We start from the raw sequence: 20,133 nt of genomic DNA on the forward strand, positions 1-20,133 counted from the left end.
TGAAGGGATTCCAAATCGTGGGGTGAAAAATCGTTTTTATGTAAAAATAAAAATTCACCACATTTATTCCGCAGCTGCTCAACTGAAAAGTCATGAAGAGCACACTTAGATAACATGTTTTGGCAGCCTATTAACCTGTTGTTACTTTAAATCGTACCAAAGAGTCGGTGAAATAGTCTCAATTTCAGCTCGATAGGCTTGTCCGGACTGTATTTGCTATACGGTATTAAAAGCATCATAAAGTCCCTAAAATAAAATAAATGTCAAACCCTCTTAAATCAGATATAGCTAAAAAATACCCTCAGATCAAACTCTTAGAACATAGTAATACAAAATAATACACATGCCAACAGTTAGACCAGTTTAATCTGTCCCTATACTTAACAATACAGTTTTTAAGATTTTGATTAATTTAAAAATGTGTTGTTGTCTTTAGATTTTTCAAATGTGTTAAATAGTAATTAACTTAATTAAGTAATATATTTGAGTGAGTATCTACGGAAATACCGCCAAATATATTTGAGACCAATGAAAATAGGTCACTTTTTATGTAACTTTTTTACTACTTAAATATTCTTAGCCTTTAGTTTATTCGATTAGTGGTACCTACCTACTTGTTCAATCTGCTGTCACTATTAATTTCAATTCATACACTAGGTTTAAAAATAAATTTGTTATGCTTAAAATATATCCTCACTAGCAAATTATTTTTCTAAATTTTATTCGACTGATAAAACAGTACCAAGCACTTTGCCGTCTATTGGGAGCAGGACCTTCCGGTTGAAATTTACGACAGAAAGTTTTAGTGCGGTTGTAAATGTTGTATTTATATACATGTCTTGCTCTAATGCGATAGCTTTTAGAAAGAAAAAAAATCTGCAACTTCTAGAGCTACGCGGTCGGTACACGGACCATCATCAGCATCAGCCTGTTCTTATATTAATACGTAGATTTTTGGTGGCCCCTCATTTACCTATCACAATTTTTTTATTACCACCGAAATAACTATTACCTAACATTATATATTGTATAAGTTAAACATGAAAAAAATACATTTTTGCAGTGGTGCGTGAATCGAGTCTGTGAACCAATGCCTGGTCATGGGATCAGAAGTGAGGACAGAGTAGAAGAACCACCGGAACGGCCACACTGGGAAGAGTGGGGGGCATGGAGTGCGTGTAACGCTGACTGCGGTTATGGGCTACGAACCAGGTCGAGGCGATGCTGGTACAAGGGGTAAGTCAGTATAAACCACATTTTAGACTGGAGAAGCCTTGAAGACAGAGTAGATGAGCCACTGGAGCGGCCACATTCGGAAGAGTGGGGGGCATGGAGCGCGTGCAACGTTAACTTCGGTTGTGAGCTACGAATGCCAGAGAGCCGCGCTGAAATGAGTGGGCCGAGTGCCATTAGAGGAATTGCTTCTATGCTCTAACTACAACCTACATAAGTATATATGCAAAATTCAGTGCAGGGTAGTGCACTTCCTAAATTTTGGCAGGGATTCGTAATTCTTTACTCTATTAGAGGAATAACAGGAATCTTCTTAAGGAGCGACATCCAATCATATTGAAAAAGTTTTTGTTTTTAATGTCAACACATTGAGGTGGTAACCCGTTAAAAAAATTTACTTCGACAAAATAAAGGCCGCCCTAAAAGGCAATCATTTAACCGTATTAAATAAAATATGAGATAATGGCGCCATTAAAATAGTTACCAATGTAGTTAAAATAGTTTACAATTAGCTGTTCAAGAACTTCTCACGAATGAAGCTAACAATGACGCGAGTCAATAAAACTTTTCTTTAAACTAGCACTTGTTTCGTGAATAAGTTGAAAACTTACAGTCATTGTACGTCGAGTTTTTCGATCTCAGAGAAAATTGTTTTATACAGAAGCCGTATTCGGGCGCTTCAACTTAATACATTTTTTTTGTGAATTCAGGACGAATTACATGGTTGTATAATTTCATACAAATTAAATTGAGTTATTGTGTCTACCGCAAATGCTGTGGACGCTGGGTTAAATCCTATATACGGTCATTGGAGGCCTTGGTTACTACATATTTGTTTATTTTATGACATCTATATCAACGTACCTCTCTAGGTACAAGGGACTGTATTCCCAAATATGCATTTTGCATTCAAGGGGTATTGAAATACAACTTCACTTTTTAAAGATTTTCGTGATTTCATGGGTGGTTGGTCCCTTACTCCCACAAAAAAATTGTTCCGTACCTTTAAAAAGTTCAGACTAAAAAAAGTCCTTTAAAAGTAACAGTGCATTACACTCACAGACGTTTGTCTGACAAATATAAATTTTCGATACAATGTATCATAAATAACGATATCCAAGAATAACACTGTTTTCAGGTAGTCAGTAGAGACTCGAGGTGAGACGACAAAGAGCGTAGTTTTTGTAGTGAATAGAAAAGGCTTTCAAATACCTACTGTTCAAATACTGCTGTTGTTAACTTTAAAAATGTTTATACTAGTCTATTCGTAGAACACAATTGTATATGCACAAATGACAGAACACAATGAATACATTTGAGAAAATCGAGTAGCGAATTAAAAAATGATTCACTTAACGCAAAATTATTCATGCAATTAATTCCGTAAAAATGGGGTTAACTTTCCATACCATTAATCGAAAATACCTTAATCACCCTATTCATCTTACCTATCCGCGTGTTAATTTAGATTACATATTTAGTTTGAAATGTCTATTGGTGTTATGAAACTGTGTAACACTCTGTTTAAACCAGCTCTGATTTTAGTGAGGTGTCAGAGAGCGCGTGCGAGGGCGGCGCGTCTCAGGTGGCGACGTGCTGGGCCGGCAGCGTTTGCGCAGCTGTGCGCGACGCGCGCTCTGACTGGTGCCGCCGCCGGCGCGGCTCGCTCATACCTCACATACACACCGACGGTATGTCTGTCTGTAGTCACGCAACATGCTGGGCCTAATAAGGTTATTACATTTTGAAGTTGATGATGAAAAAATCTAAAGGTTGGTAAGGCATAACCGATGGACCTGCGGACGTAAATAATTACTAAATAGGGCGGCACATTATGCATCACACTAGTTATTATACTAATTATACATTTTCCCCAAAGAATCTAGAAAATTCACACCGGTATTAGAACTTTACACATAAAATAACCCAAAACGCAATAAATTGAAAAAAAAAAGGTACGGTAACTTCCGACGTGAGTGATTCACTTCCAGCACACAAAAAGTCCACTGCCCTGTTATTTTGATTCACAAACAACGAACAATAGAGCTTTATTAAGCTCTTTAATCATTTGAATTTTGTGAAGCAAACAATAATAATGACGCTTTAAACACATTACGGGGCCCGATAACAACCAACCATGCATGATTACCCCTTAATTAAGTTGTAATTGTGTTAGGCGAAGGCTAATTATTCAGTAAATACTACTCATACGTATCAAAAATTTATATTTACTGATCGTGTAGTTTAATGTATTCACAAATATCAATATTAACAACGGAATTCTTGATTTTTCAGATAGGTAGGTAGGTATTTTAATTTTATGACTAGTTTATGAGAGTTCGTGATTACTGATATCCATTAAAACACTGTCTAGATTCAATGAAAATAAAATGTTATGTTTGATAAATTTTAGAATTCCTTAGCGTTGAATGCCTTAATAAAAATCAATGTCCTTTTAAGTCCAGAAATCTAGAATTTTATAGTACTAATATACAGGTTGGCTAAAAAATAAGTGCATTCCCGTTGCCAGGGTGGTTTTGGGATTATACTGAGCAACTTACTATGGGACTAAAACCTCGACGTCGCGTTAAAAAATGGATACGTCACAAAATACTTGATAAATACAATATTTCACATTGAACTAAATACTTGATATATACTATTGTATTTACTACAAAGGAAATTACTAATTGTCTAAGTCTAGGGTACGATATTAACGCAACTTAATAATATTCGGGCTAGAATAACTTTTAACAAACCTAAGTGATGACTTCTAATCTAACTCGTGTTGTACAGACAGCAACACTCCTGACTGTACATCGGTGGACCTTATTACAAAAGGCATAAGGTCCACCGATGTACAGTCAGGAGTGTTGCTGTCTGTACTATACGCACACACGAACACGAGCCTTGGCAACTGTATGTGGGGTATACGAGGGAACAAGGGCCTGTTTACACAATGGTTAGTACTTAGTGCGAGCTCATATACGTATATCTGCTACTTGCGTCTAGTACCAAAGTATTAACTCTCACTAAACACCATCATGTACCTAAGTAAACAGGCCCCAAGGCGAAGCAGACTGATGTCGTGTGAATTTCTTCTATTAATTGTTACCTTTAGAGTATAATTTCCATGAACATTTATTTATAAATCTTTTGTTTGTGTGTAGAGTCTCAACAATGTGAAATGTGGTGTGTGGACTACACGGGAGGAGAACCCTCAAGCTACGGCTCTCTGCCAGATGCCACGCCTTGCAGCTACGACAGACCCTACGATCTTTGTTACCAGGTATATCATAATATACAATCGATAGAGTACTATTAAGAAACTGAGAAGTACCGTAAAATGGGGTGAGTAGGGAGAAAACTGACATTCAAACCTCGATAACATTTTATTTTTACATATGTAAACTGAATGGTATATATAATAATTTGTTCCGGGTGTTTGTATTTTAGTTTTTTTATGATTTTGGGTAGTTCCGTTTCATAACTTTACCGATAAACACAAAATCCCTCCTTACCACGTAGTACCTCGTAGTTGGGGTGAGATGGGATTTCATACAAAACAAAGGTGATTTTGGAACATTGTTGGATCGTTTTTTTTTCCTATGATATCCTATACATTATTTAGAAGGCAGTAGCCTTTAAAAACCATCTCACCCCCCTGGCATCCCTTCTCTTCCCATTCATAACCCAACTCTCCACGCAATCCCTACTCACCCCATTTTACAGTACTGGAGAAAATTATCTCTTGAGACTCGAACATTGAAGTCTTGGAGATTGGTTTATGTTTACTAGAAGTACCAACGCTAAGATCACGTTTGACGTCGTACCAGTCGATGCGAAGGCAAGACATGCAATCGATCTGAGACTTCCTTTCCCATCTGAGCTGTGGAGCTATACACATTCTACCTGTCCACGAAAGGTCATTATCTGCCTGCATAAGCGGCAGTTAATGTTATTTACTGGTCTGGGGTAATGTCTCAGAATACAAGCAATTTCACATAAATAATTGTTTTGATTTTTTTTCAGGGGGCTTGTGTAAAAGGCCAGTGTAACCCGTCGGATTCGACTTGCAACTGGTGTCCTGATGGCTACTGTAGCAACAATACGCATCTTTACCACAGGCAATTGGGCAAAGGTAAATAAGTTATAATACTATAAAATAGTATTTATTGTTAGGCAAGGGATGAAATGTGTGCTTTCACCGGAATTGAACACTATGATATTAATAATTTTCATTTCGAATACGAGGAAAGGTAACTTATAGTAGGTATTTATTGTAGAAACATTCCTGAACAATTAAGGTAGAAGGATACCTAGTTATTTATTGAATCGGGCGTTAAAGATCAGGATGGTAATGAATGTATACGACAAATCCATAATCTTATAAAAATAAACCCTGGGATGTAAAACTCCGGCGCGTATCAATTTCAACCCGCCTTTTTGGGAAACAAAGATCCCATATAGCGAGTTCCCTTCGTGCTTATTCCGAAAATAGAATTGGAAATTTGAAACCCAGAGCGAAAAAGCCGCTAATATTTAAATAGCTCCAAATTTTGCTTCGGCGATGTGTATTGATATCACAAGAATGGTTTTTATCAAGACCCCTTATAAACATAAAAATAAAATTCGATTCATTTGTTAGGGGTTGTATCACTGCAGATATCCTCTCTTCTCATTTCTCGGTTTACATGTATAATATGCGTAAAACTTAATTTAATCCAGTCGATAACAATAATTGATTATCCGTCGACGGAACTAATTTATAAACGACAAATTTTATTATAATCTAGGTACCTAATCTCTACAACAAGTGTACAGTCACCTGCAACAATATGTTACTCTTCGAGGGCCGCAAAAATATGTGACACGCTTTTATGGCTCTACAAATAAGATCGTGTCAGATCAGATATTTTTGCGGCCTTCGTTGCGTAACATATTATTACAGGTGACTGTACGACGGTCAATTACCTCACCTAAAAACTAAAACTGCTCAATTTATCTTATTGTGAATTAGGTACCTAGCTAAAGCGTTCCTTTTATCTCGAGGTCATATCCACCACCGTTCGTACTCGTAGTACTTTTACTTACACGTAGCTTGCAGTGCATTTGCGACTATAAATTTCATAATAAGTAAGTATTACTGCGTTATGGTGTAATGATAAAAATACTTTTATTAACATGCCGTCTATATGTCTAGCATGCGTAAATTAGTAAAACAAAGTCGGGTTAGTTACACCATTTATAGTTAAGTAATTTTTAAATAGGTAATTAATAATATGTAATATGCCCAACCCTACTCATCAGCATCATCTTATTCATCTTGATGTTGTTATTTTGCTGTTATTTTACTCTTCTTATTTGTAGATACACGCAGCAGATACATTCCAGATAGTAGCAAAAGCCGTTTGTTGCCCGTTGTCATGATATCGTTTCATAGACAAATTCATTTACTTAGTCAGAAACATATAAGAAATATACCACAACTACCGACGAACAGTTAGGGTCACATTCAGAAACAAAAATAAAATACGAGTATCTATCAGTACGTACTGTGGCTGCTCTCTAGAATGAGGAATATTACATTGTATTGTAATAGCCTCTAGTGTTCTTATCATTTTATCACTTCTCTCATCGCGCCCTAAAAGCGTTCATCCCTTTTGCACTTCAACCTACTTGAGAGAGAACGTAATATTCTATGTCAGCGATAAACATTAAGGTAATGGCCTGAACTGAAACCGTTTTACCTCCGGCAACGTGTTTCTGCCTTTACGAGGGCAATAGGGTCAAATTTTCCATAATTTATTTTGTTTTTCAATAAAGCATTGTTCGGGTAAGTAGGTATTTTGACAACATTTACTCAGAAGTACTTAGTTTAAAAAGGCAGCTAGGTCGTTTCCCAACATTTCGTGCAAATCATTTTACTGTTTTAGAAGTAACAATTTATGAAGTTTTTTTATTTAACAGAATCATTGTTTTTTTCATAAATAAAATTGGATAACTAGATGCGTTCTTTTTATTCCGGAATTTAAAAGCATAACGCATCCGATTTCGCCTTGTACCAGTATAAAAATTATTAAGCACCTGACTACTGACTATTTACTTTGCTAAATACATTCTTTGCATACATACTTAATTGTTTCTTATATTAAAGGAAAAATTTGAATTTTTCCATGTTTCCTTTAACCCTTTTGCAGGCCGCACCAATCAACAAGGTTTTCCCGAAAAATTCAAATATAATCAAATTAATCTAGCTTTGATGATTAATTTCAAGACAAGTCAAATTTCCCGAAAGTGCAATCTCATTTGAATCTTAAATCAGAATGTTAAAGTTGAAATTCTAGTGGTGCGTATGTGGTCGATAAATCGTACTATGCCTGGAAAAGGGTTAATATAAAAAATGTATGATCACTCGCAGACGTATCTGCTTGATAAAAATTTAATTAATAAAATAATAAATAAATTAATAATTATAAAATTGTCTGCTCGAGCCAAAATCGATATTTATGTCATTCTATTCCACAGGCTGGACACGGATAACAATGGTCCCGCACGAGGCAAACCAGCTCTCTATCCACATCGCGACACCGGTCCCACTTTCCATAGCCATCAGAGAACGCAAGCGTGACAAACACATTCTAGAGCTGCGCAAACATTCCAAGCGGGTCGAGCTCGAACAACAGCACAATTACCTCAAATACGATCCAAATGTGCCACAGAATTTGCAAATAATAGACCTGGATAGTAACGTGATAGATATAAAAGAGGAACGCTACGGCTGGGAGGGACAGGTGGTCGCCGCGAGCAGTCTGTTGCGGTGGACGCAGACGGACGCTGATGTGCATATATCGGCTCAGTCACCGCTACAGACTGATCTGATGATTATGGTGAGTAGGTACCTAATATTATTTCCAACAGCGTTCCTACACATTCTGTATTCTTAAAACGAAGAACAAGAAGTTGGGTCAAGGGAAGATAGTACCAAAAATGGAAAATATAAACTCGTCCCCGAAACTTTTAAAGACCTTTCGATGTCGGTACTTTCTACATGACTGTAATCATGTATCACTTTTTTTGTGTTCAAACTTTTATTGTAGCCCCGATACAGATACAAATATTTTATATCGTGTAAAGCCTTCGTTTTACTAAATCAAACCTTCATCAACAATACGAACTCCGACAGTTTCAGGTCTTAAATTCTTCCATCACTCACGTATTCCATTTATATTATGAGTCCGTCAAATAAACGGCAACAAAAGGGACTAAACTATGAAAAGTGTAACAAAGTGAAACATTTGATGATAAGGGACCAAGGCTTAATTATTCAGAAGCGGTTTCAACTCCGCTCCTGACCTATTAAAATCACTTACCTCGGCTTATCGAACCACAATAAACATCATGACCTCGAGATCTATCACAACTGTCTGTTATCCCAGATCACACTTACCCTGGTTCTTCTCATAAAAGCACTCACCTGCTCTCCTTTATAAACGGGAATCCACGCTCTGTACTTAATTGAGAACTCACTCCACGGACTTCATATTTCATTTACCTTTATCGTATATTATTCAAAAAGGTTGTTTTTTTTTTTTATTTAATGTAAGGGTGGAATCCGAAAAAAAGCGGACGGAGTAATTTGGTATTTCTGATTGTTTAACCACTGTGTTATTTTTAATTGGGGATTTTTGGTAGCAGACCGATTTTCAGGACTACGATGTAAAAAGAGTGTTTAGAAAAATTAGACGACTCAATTAGCAGTAAAAATAGACCTCAAATAAATGCAATGATGTCCTATATTACCTCAGGAGGTAGTCAGAGACGTAAATTTCGTGTTAAGTCAGAGCGAGACTAAGTCGCAAGACGCAATGATGTTGATATCATAATAAAGATATACATTTTTAAGTACCTACATCAATAGGTGGTTTTGACTTAAGGTTTTATAGTAGTAGCGGTTGACCAAAATCAGCTGCAAATGGTGTTAAAGGTAAGAAAATCGGTACGATTAATCTTTAGGCCATTTGAATCAATTTGACCCGTAGCACCAAAAAAAAAAAAACGGAAAGGAGTTATGACGTCATCTTTTTTTTGTATGGAAAAATAAAAAAAATTGGTCAGAAACTTATCGTGTGTGGTATTAAATGAAAGGGTATTTTGAGCCGGTTCTAAAAATATATCACATTATAATATTTCCGTCACTTGCATTCAATTAAAATAAAAATAATTTTTAAAACATACCAAGTTTGGGCTCCTCCAGATACGAAACCGTTGAATTATTTTTTGTAAAATATACCTCAAGTAATACCCAATATCCTCATATCTAACCCCAAGAAATTAATTACAAAAATGTTTAGTTTAAGTATTTTTTTTTTAATTTTTATTATTACAAATTGTGATCTATCAATCTATCAATGAAACGGCCTCCTAGCCTAGTCGATAGTGACCCTGCCTAAGAAGCAGGAGGTCCCAGGTTCGAATCCTGGTAAGGGCATTTATTTGTATGTTCATCATCATCATCACACAAATAAATGCCCTTACCAGGGCTTGTATATATGTGTATATGGGCATTTATTTGTGGGCCCTTACCAGGGCTTGTATATATGTGTATATGGGCATTTATTTGTGTGATGATGGTGATGAACACACAAATAAATGCCCTTACCAGGATTCGAACCTGAGATTTCCTGCTTCATAGGCAGGGTCACTATCGATCGACTAGGCTAGGAGGCCGTTTCATTGATAGATTGATAGATCACAATTTGTAATAATAAAAAATTAAAAAATAATACTCAAACTAAATATTTTCGAAATTAATTTCTTGGGGTTAGATATGAGGATATTGGGTATTACTTGAGGTATATTTTGCAAAAAATAATTCAACGTTTTCGTATCTGGAGGAGCCCAAACTTGGTATGTTTTGAAAATTATTTTTATTTTAATTAAATGCAAGTGACGGATATATAATAATGTGATATATTTTTAGAACCGGCTCAGAATGCCCTTTTATTTAATACCACACACGATAGGTTTCTGAACAATTTTTTTTTATTTTTCCATACAAAAAAAAGATGACGTCATAACTCCTTTCCGTTTGTTTTTTTTTTTTGGTGCTACGAGTCAAATTGATTCAAATGGCCTAAAGATTAATCGTGCCGATTTTCATACCTTTAACACCATTTGCAGCTGATTCCCGAATTTCAGGGGGTGTACCGCTATCACTATTATCGCTATTTAGATGTGAGATAGTTATCATTTTGATATCCTTCTAACCGTAATAAGAATACATACGTAACATACGTATATATTTTTAATACGTAATTAAACTATTCTTATCCTTCACCATAGGCAATACCCGAGCACGAATTAGAAACAGAAGAGGCAGTCAGCGTGGAGGTGTCTGTCAACTATAGCTCGCCCGCGGGCAATAGCAGGAGCCGACCCATGGAATACAGGTACAACCTCATGTTAATATTACATATTATATACAATTACAAATACACTTAAATAGCGGACACAATGAAATCATAATTCATTCATCATTATACATTTAAGTACATAATATATGTGCATAATATCCATAATACTTTTATATTCTGGTGGTTCATTCATAACATTCGTATTCTAACTTAAATGGAAAACCAGTAAAATCTTCAAGCTAGGAATGGAGAATATACCTAACCTTATTATTTAATTACTTAGTTGACTTAGTTCCAGCAAAGTACGTATTTTGGTCCCAATTATTTACTACTTAATAGTGAGTTGGTTTTAAAGGCCAAGTAACATTCACAATTGTAAGAACAGAGCGCACAATCCTTTGAAAACCAATATAGTTCTAACTCCGAATACGCATATTTGTTGCGAAGCTAGAGGTATATTTATACCTTGAAAAGGAACAAATTGAAAGTAGCACTGTATTTAGAATGTTTTTCGAATAGAGGAGCCGACATTACGCGACTGGCGAGACGGCAGCAGCGGCAACCATAGGTGGGAACGAAAGGTCCGATCTCTGTGTCTCGCTCCAACCTATGGTTACCGCAGCCGCCGTCGCAAGTCGCGCAATGTCGTGGCTAAAGCCGTTACGGTTCCAGAGCGAGCTTATCTATCTATCATAAAGTTAGCCGAGCCGAGTCGAGCTCGGTCGTAAACCGTCCTGCAAATTGAATGCCCGTGTGATTTACTTGCTCGCTGTAAAACTTTGTGAAGGCCTAATGAATGGTTGAAACAAACAACAAAGATTTGGGAATTAAAGTACCTAGATAACTGGAAGAATTGTGAAGTACTTATTGTACAAACTAATACGTGTGTAGAATTAAGCATTCCTTTTTAGTTGAAAACTATGACTGATTTAATAGACTTCCAACTTACTTCCATTTTACCTGTTAATTTAATGTTTCGCCCAAACTTAATGTATAGAGATGCCATCTATACGCATTAAAGAATTATCTTACATTTATGCGTATTAACTCGTGTTTATACCCACTCCTCTGGATAAGTCTAGGCCACATCAGGTCTAGAATTATGCTTAAGCTTAAAGTTAAGCTTTAAATACTTTAACCCTTTATAAGGCAGAGACGATTTGAAAACCACTTAGTTAATAAACATTTACGGAGAAGAACATCCTCTTTTTTATTTAACTATAATGGTATTATATAGCGAGTATATCAGGCTTTCTTTCCTCATTCATACTTATTCGGTCAGTATTTAATTTTAGTGTAATTAATTAATTTATAGTATGTGGTCAATTTATGCACTATGCCTGTCAAGGGAAGCAAGCTATCGTCATTGTTTCCATTAAACTATTAAAAATATACACGTTGCTGTATCTATTAATTTGAATTATAGCTCTTGCAATTCACGATGGCGAGTGGCGAGACTCTTATTGGTATGATGACAAGGTCTAATTTTGATAAATCTACTCTCCATCGTGAATTGCAATAACTGTACTACGTTGTTTGAAGTGTCAGGAAAGTGTATCATTTGCCACTTAAGATTAATGAAATTATAAAAGGTTACATGCTATATCGATAAGTATTGTAATTAGAACTTTTTGCGGAAGTCTCTTTCTAACTCCTTGATAGAAAGAGACTTCCGCTTGTAAATTGTATCGTGGGACGGGCCACAGATTATTATTTTTTCAGTGATATTCGTACATTAATACTACTACAAGATACACAATAATGTTCGATTTACCGTACGTAGTCAATTAAACGCCAGTCTGTACAGAGCACGTTATGTTTATTATGTCAATGTCAATGAATAGGTGTATTGGAAACAGATCATCTGAAAACTCAAGTGCACTAACAGGCTGAGTGCATATATTGACCACATGTTTTTCTTAATGACTTCGTTTTTTTTTTGCCGTAGATGTGTTCCCCAGTGCATTACAAACATGGTAGTGTATTTAACTTTCACGTAGCATATCTGTATAACTGAGGCCTTATAAAGGGTTAAATAATAGAGAGAGAGAGTTCCAGTCGGATAAATTGATGAACATAAGTATTTTTTTGTTGTTGTAGCAAGTGGCCAGTGCGCGGCCCGTGTAGCGCGTCGTGCGGCGGCGGGCTACGCGTGGTGCGCCCACGATGCCTGCGCGGTCAACAGTGCGCCGCGCCACGCTACGAGGCTTGCAATACGCACCGGTGAGTCTGGTCAGCAAGCCGTTATTATTACAGTAGTATATTACAGCGTTAGTAGGCGGGCTGTGCGTTGTGCGCCCGCAGTGCCTCCGCGGCCAGCAGTGCGCTGCTCCACGCTTCGAGGCCTGCAACACGCACCGGTGAGTCTGATCAGCCAGTTATAGTTGTAGGTGGCCAGTACGCAGGTATAGCGTGAGTAGCCGGGCTGGCCAACCGATTGTCGAACAGGAACAGGAGTCGAAAGAACTCCGTGTCAAAAAAGATGGTCCATCAGATCCATATGATTACAGGTAAACAAGATACAAAACTTATTGGATACCTAGAAGATAAACCGTTAATCAGCGACCTTCAATATTGTTTTCGCCACTGTTGATTTTCTAATGTATGTCAACACCGGTCGGCTACAGTCAGCCTGCCTAGATACAGCGAAAGCGTTAGACAGGGTGTGGTAATTTTTTAAAGTGATCAAGATGTGTGATGAGTTATGATAGCGTTGTCTGCTAAAGTTTATGCAAAAGGATAGCTAACTTACCCAGAATATCCAGCGAGCTCGAACAAATTGGAATCGCTGCGTCCCTTTTGTTTTTACCCTTTACCTTTCCAGTCACAACCATTCCGCTCTTGATGGATGTTTGACGGTTGATGACAAAGTTGAGGGCAAAACGAGATTTTAAAGATTTTATTTTCTAGACAGAGATAAGGACGTAATATTTAGTAAATTATTCAGCCTCTGTCCCATTCCATTCTCATTTATTGCAAAATTGCCGAGTTATCAAAAACGCTTTCAAACGCTTTGTGTGCACTGAAGCGGATTTAATAAAGTCAGTGAGGCAATTCTGACGTTAGCGCCTAGACGCTTGCTACGGTTCGTTAAAGTCCTGAGACCTGTTCTTATATTGACTTACCGAACCCCCGCCGCTCATACCTAAACTTCTATATGACAGTTCCATAAAAACATATCTTTATTAGTTACCTTAATTGTTCGGGCTACTTACTACTTAGAATAAAGAGGGAAAACGGTAAAAAATTCAAAAACCGGGATCGAAAAGTTCGGGGTACGTACCTACGGTTTTTTATAAACGGCCTTTCAAACTGATTTCGAGATACGTAACAACCATGCGTAACCAAAGATCACACTTAAACTTGTCTGAGACATAGCACTGAGTCAGGGTTAGTAACGACAGTCCTTTAACCCTCTCAAAGCTGGAGAGTCCGAGGCGAGATGACGTCGCTTTGTAGTTGCGCTATTTTAACCCGGGGAGTTGTTTCCTAACCGGAATTAGATTGCTGTTTGTTTAGGTTTGCACGGAACTTGCTTAAAACTTATCACGTCTATTCAACACTGATTTGCGTGTAAATTTTCTTAGGAACCCATGTTTTAATAGGATAACGCAAGTACGCAAATATCTCTATTGTGCGCACATTAACAATACAAATATTCAAAATATAAGGTAGTACATAATAACGTACGAGTACTTCTTCCGACGAAGGCATAAAAAAAGAAACTGCGATGGCATTAGATACTAGTCCTTCCGGTGTAGGTTCTAGTAGAAGAACGAGTCGATAAAATAGTTTTTGTCGTACAAATTGTTTAATTATCATGTTAATAATTTAGTGCCAATTTAATTTTGTTCAGATGCGAGTTCCAATGGAAGGCGGACGAGTGGGAGTCCTGCAGCGCCACTTGCGGTGACTCCGGACTGCAGGAGCGGCAGCTCTTCTGCGTGCCCGTTACTCTCAAGTACGTTAAGTAGGGTATACTTAGGTCGGATAGGTCGTAAGACCCAGAGCAATGTTTGTCCGTTTGGTTTTGGTACTTTCTTAAATTTCAAAAGTTGAATTTAATTTGTACTTGTACAAGTTCGCGGGGACTTTTATAATATTAGAATGAAATAGTAAGGATTTCAAGATTTAAATCCGTATCACATCTTGGTTTGTTAATATATTAGTTACCTATATTACCTACCCTTAAACAGACAGACTGTGGGATGACAAAAGTGTATAAAACCGACACCTGCCTGGCTGTCTAGTGTATTCCCTTCGTTGCCACGCTACTAACCGGAATTTCCTTACTCAAGAGTTTACTCTTCAGGCGTGACCAAGTCGTAACAGCCTGTGTTGAGAGCACGTTTTACTGCCTTGGAAATACTACTCTTTTCCATCGTCAAAATGAGCCATAAAACGGTCCAAAATATAAAGTTTATGTACTTACGTAATTTTTTTACAACCAACTGAAAAACAAGGAAATGTAGCGACTAGATTTCCGTGTAGAAGCAAAAGTGATCTGAAATAATCCACATTTTGTATTATTCGAAGGCTTAACTACACTAAAACTAAAACTTGTCCACATTTTGCAGCTCCACATACCAAAGGGATCTGATTAGAGCCATGGTGTCGCCGGCACTGTGTTCGGAGCCCAGGCCGGAGCAACAGCAACCTTGCAACCGCTTGCCTTGTCCCGTCTACTGGCAGGAAATGCCATGGACGCCGGTAATACTTTTTACTAACTTAGTTTAATTCAATCGCTCAATTGAGACGAAATAGGAGAACTTACCTAGCTGAACTAAAAATACAGTGAATATCATTGGTCATACCAAATTGTATCGTCTTCTCAACGTCCGCCAAATTATAGCAATGAGAGAAGAACTTGATTTCTAGGCCTACGGAGCTCTAGTCCTTTTAATAGTTAATTTCGTAGGTAAAGGCAAACTGGGCTTATGCCTACATGGTTGTCATGGTGTACCAACATGTGAATATTACTTACCCAGTGTTCAACAACGTGCGGTCGCGGTATATCGCGGCGGCCGCTGGTTTGCCCCGCCGAGCACGAGTACCTGTGCGGCGCACGGCCGCGCGAGCGCCGCCGCCGCTGCCGTCTGCGCCGCTGCCCCGCACCGCGCCCCGCACCCTGCGCCGCCGACACCCTCAAGTACTGCGAGTTGTTCCCTACTGATCAACTTCGTAGGAACTGCATTCTTCCTCAGTTCAGGAAGTATTGCTGCAATGCTTGCGCCGCTGCCGACCGCACAGTCCGGGACGTCGGTTAGGATAGCTTTAATAATTGGTACATAGATTTTTGACTGCCTATCAATTTTACGATAGATACTGCGAAAATATCGACGTTGCTAGAGTCAAAACTAGCTTAACGCTTTTTGCATTGGACAAAAATCGCATTCTTTGCAAAAAGGGAGCCTTAAATAAAATATGTATCCATAATTCTCTCGAACTATCTATCAGCAGTAGTACAATGCAGTCGATATTAACAGATTTCTTAACAGTTTCGATATTTTTGCCTATGACCGGATGTAGACAACTGAAACTCAAAGTTTTTAAGTTTTGATCATCAGCAGACGATATTATACATTTATTATTAATGTATTTTTATTATTGTGTTTTTTATATTACTTTTTACATTTTATAAACAGTATTTGGTGTCACATACCTAAATAATTAGTTAATATTAATTAAGCTATTACCGAAGCGTAGATTCAGAAAAATATAATTTCTTCTATCAGAATCTACTCATCATTCTCTTGCCCTTTCCCATTCACTTGGGATCGGCGCAGCATGTCTTTCTCTTCCATACCTCTCTGTCGCCCGTCATGTCATCATTCACTTGCGTTCGTTTCATATCATCTCTCACACAGTCCATCCACCTTTTCTTCGGTTTTCCTTTCCTCGTACTTCCCTCCACATTCATTCGTAATACCTTTCTCGTCACATGACTTTCATCCCTCCGCATCACATGCCCGTACCACGCTTGGCGATTTGCCCTTACTTTTTCTGTTATGGGTGCAACTTTCAGGCTTCCTCTCATATACTCATTGCTTATCCTATCCATTCTCGTCACGCCACAGATCCATCTTAACATTCTCATCTCCGCTACATGCAATCTCTTTTCATCCGTCACATTTAGGGCCCAACACTCTGATCCATACATGACGACAGGTCTTAGTACCACAATAAGGTTTAATATGTATGTTTCCCCACTTGAAGAAGACGAAACTCAAGGTTAACTTTATATTATAATTATTGAATGGTATTTTCTTGCACAAAATTATCATATATATCTTGGATTATTATAAAATAACATTGATTGGAAAACTGATTTAAACTTTCTGACTTAAAGTCATAAACTTGTTGTTGCTTTAAAAAAAACGTCTCTATATGTCGAAAAGAAAATAAATAAATAACATTTCTGGGAAAAACAAACTTTGTAGTTATAATAATGTAGGATAGGTACATACCTAAAAATGTTCACATATCTAGCAGTAGGTAAAAAGATATTAAAATATCAATTTATCTACTGCTTGAAATCACATGTATACCTTCACCCTTCATACCTTCGTAAAAAATGTAATGTGTATTCAGTGTTGTATGCTGTTTGTAAGTTCTTAAGCGTGTAAAATTTATTTTATACATATAAGCGTAACCAAGTGCCATAACTTCCATAATAAACGTGCTATTTCTAATAATAGTTGGCTTTAATTTATTTTCCAAAACGCAGCTGGACGAAACCTATTTCAGTGAAAACAAGTTTTGACTAAACGATACACATAAAACAACATAAAAGAAGCTTTTTTTCTAAATTATATGTATTATTAAATACATAAAGTCGGTTCTGGCGCAGCACTCCGGCCGCTGCCGAGGCATGCTCGCTTCGCTCGCTCGGCTCCGCGCGCTGTTTGGTCATGGTCTTTTCTCTAGCAGAATACTGTGAAAAATAGTTTTTACACATTCACTGCCAGCGACCACTTGAAACTATTATTCAAAGAGGCGTTTCGGAAAACTTTGACTAGTGAAAATGTGTTTTTTCTCTTAAACTATGATAGTGTACGTAATAGTCTATAAACGCTTCTTCTACCAAAGAACATACAACAAAAACAACCATACTTTTACACATCATGTTACAATGCTCATTCCGCATTGCACAATCCAAATGGCAGACTTCATTTTCTATCAACCTTTCTATCAGTCAGCCATTGGGCAAACAGAAATAGATATGTGGTTTGTCTGCGGTCATAAGTATATATTCTTTTGCCCTCATCAGTTGCCCTATATGTGTCGCAGAGGCTCCACGCGTAACGGATCAGCTTACTTAATTATCCACAGTGTGCCGGACAGCCTCGCCCACGCGCTCCCCTAATAAATCCACAGACGCCGTCGCACGAACAAATGTGTTTTTCCACAAAATCCATGGGTACTTCCAACGGGCGGGCGAGCAAAATCGTTTTATATTAAAAATTCTTCGAAAATATTAACAGATTTTTACGAAATATTTTATTCAGGCCACGGTATTTGGTTACGACCTTGGGAACATCGATCCTGGGGTAAAACTCTCTTCATTAAATTTATATAGGTATTTGTATTACAAACCCATATGATATGAATACTTATTTGGTTATCTCGCATCCTAAAGAAGCTTTATTTTGGTTAGCTTCCTAATGCCAAAAATGGCTGTATTATTACCACAACACAAAAAACAACTAGCCACGTACGGATTAGCCTGAATTCTTCATGATGTGCGCTCAGCTAACCCTGTTTTATGATTAAAGGTATATTTTTATAGGTCGTACAAAGATTAAAATAAAAAGTTGTCACTCCTGAAATGTTGTAATAGCTTGTGTGTAGGTATGTAATGATTTTATTTGGTATGTACATGTACACAGAAAAGACGTCGGTACTTAAACCTAATAATTGTCATGTATTACCCGTATAGGTATATTCCCGTATGATAGCAATTGAGGTAATTCCTTAATCTTATTTTCCCATAAATAAACGCTCTCGCAATCGAGAATTACTCGTAATGAATCCACATTTGGTTGTGATACTTGAAATAAATGTGAAACGTTTTCTCGAAAACATATTGATTCTGAGCTTCATTAAAGGTAATGGTTGTTACGATATTTTCACAGCAACATTTATTTCAAGAGAAAATTCGTTTAAAATTTTATACGAATATTCTCTTGAAAAAAATGTTGCTGTGAAAATATACAGCACAATTAGGAAGAGGGTATGATTTATAAACCTTATATGAAAATTATGATAAATATTAGACTAATTTGTACAGTCACCTGCAATAATATCTTACAATTAGGAAGAGGGTATGATTTATAAACCTTATATGAAAATTATGATAAATATTAGACTAATTTGTACAGTCACCTGCAATAATATCTTACAATTAGGAAGAGGGTATGATTTATAAACCTTATATGAAAATTATGATAAATATTAGACTAACTTGTACAATCACCTGCAATAATATCTTACGCTTCGAAGCCCGCACAAATATGTGACACGCTCTTATGGCTCTACAAATAAGATCGTGTCAGATATTTTTACTGCCTTCGTTGTGTAACATATTATTGCAGGTGACTGTACAGTCCATAAGTGCCGGTTTTCTTGATACTCCACATACTTCCTACTTTTATCCCGTAGGTACTGTTTGTTACCATAAAAACTCGTTTGTAGTTAAAACATTTTTTATAAATGCCAAAAACTTACTTTAGCTACTTTTCTTTAAGAACTCTACTGTAGGTCTTAAAGTAGAAGACGCACTGTAGTTTTCGCAAGACGCATACTTCCATTCCCATTAATCACGTCCTCAATGTACCTACTGAAGATCGTGGCCGGTTTGTCACTGGCTGAAAAGGATCTCATTCGCGTCTTAATCGTATTGGTGTCTCTTTCTAACAAATAAGGTTGTTAGGTATAAATAAAACGTTACGTTATTTTATAGAATGCGACCCTGTATTTGTAGAGTCGAGTAAGAGGAATAACATGACCATTCCTTTTAGCAGATGGTCTACTCGGAGCTCGGTTGCTATCCTTTCCGATGAAAGTATTAGTTAGGTTAGATTAGATTAGTTACCTACAATTTTAACTCGATCGGATTATCTTACATTACCGCACAAGTGCGATAATATAATAAAAAAGCACGCGTGTGAAATAAATAGTTAGGGTTACGAGTCTAAAAGCGTGCAATAAGTTCCACGTTATGAGCAAGTGTGTTGAAATAGTAGATTGTACAACAAGGGCATAAAGTGACCCATTTTCACCCGAGGCAATTTTTTGGTCTGAGCGAAGCGAAGACCAAAATAGTAGACGAGGGTAAAAATGGACATTTATGCCCTTGTTTGTACACTCAGCTTTTCACTTCAATTGCGAGGAAAATAAAATTATATTTTTCACGGCAATTTACACCACGAAATTGTCGTAAAGCGAAAGAACATAATACATAACCAATTCCCGCCAACTAACT

General features: G+C 37.1%; 1 protein-coding gene across 1 annotated transcript in view; it reads left to right on the plus strand.

Moving 5' to 3' along the window:
• LOC134792207 (A disintegrin and metalloproteinase with thrombospondin motifs 1-like) overlaps positions 1-15,923 on the plus strand; it is a 58,795-nt gene extending 42,872 nt beyond the window's left edge. The window contains exons 8-17 of the mRNA XM_063763452.1: positions 1,064-1,236; positions 2,779-2,924; positions 4,404-4,522; positions 5,266-5,374; positions 7,762-8,123; positions 10,579-10,685; positions 12,750-12,872; positions 14,506-14,610; positions 15,227-15,359; positions 15,638-15,923. Of these exons, the coding sequence (XP_063619522.1) occupies positions 1,064-1,236; positions 2,779-2,924; positions 4,404-4,522; positions 5,266-5,374; positions 7,762-8,123; positions 10,579-10,685; positions 12,750-12,872; positions 14,506-14,610; positions 15,227-15,359; positions 15,638-15,916 (1,656 nt within the window). The 3' untranslated portion in view covers positions 15,917-15,923. The remainder of the gene's footprint in view (positions 1-1,063; positions 1,237-2,778; positions 2,925-4,403; positions 4,523-5,265; positions 5,375-7,761; positions 8,124-10,578; positions 10,686-12,749; positions 12,873-14,505; positions 14,611-15,226; positions 15,360-15,637) is intronic.
• The last annotated feature ends 4,210 nt before the right edge of the window (positions 15,924-20,133 follow it).

This window comes from Cydia splendana, chromosome 7 (assembly GCF_910591565.1).
Source record: "Cydia splendana chromosome 7, ilCydSple1.2, whole genome shotgun sequence".
Classification (NCBI taxonomy): Eukaryota; Metazoa; Arthropoda; class Insecta; order Lepidoptera; family Tortricidae; genus Cydia; species Cydia splendana.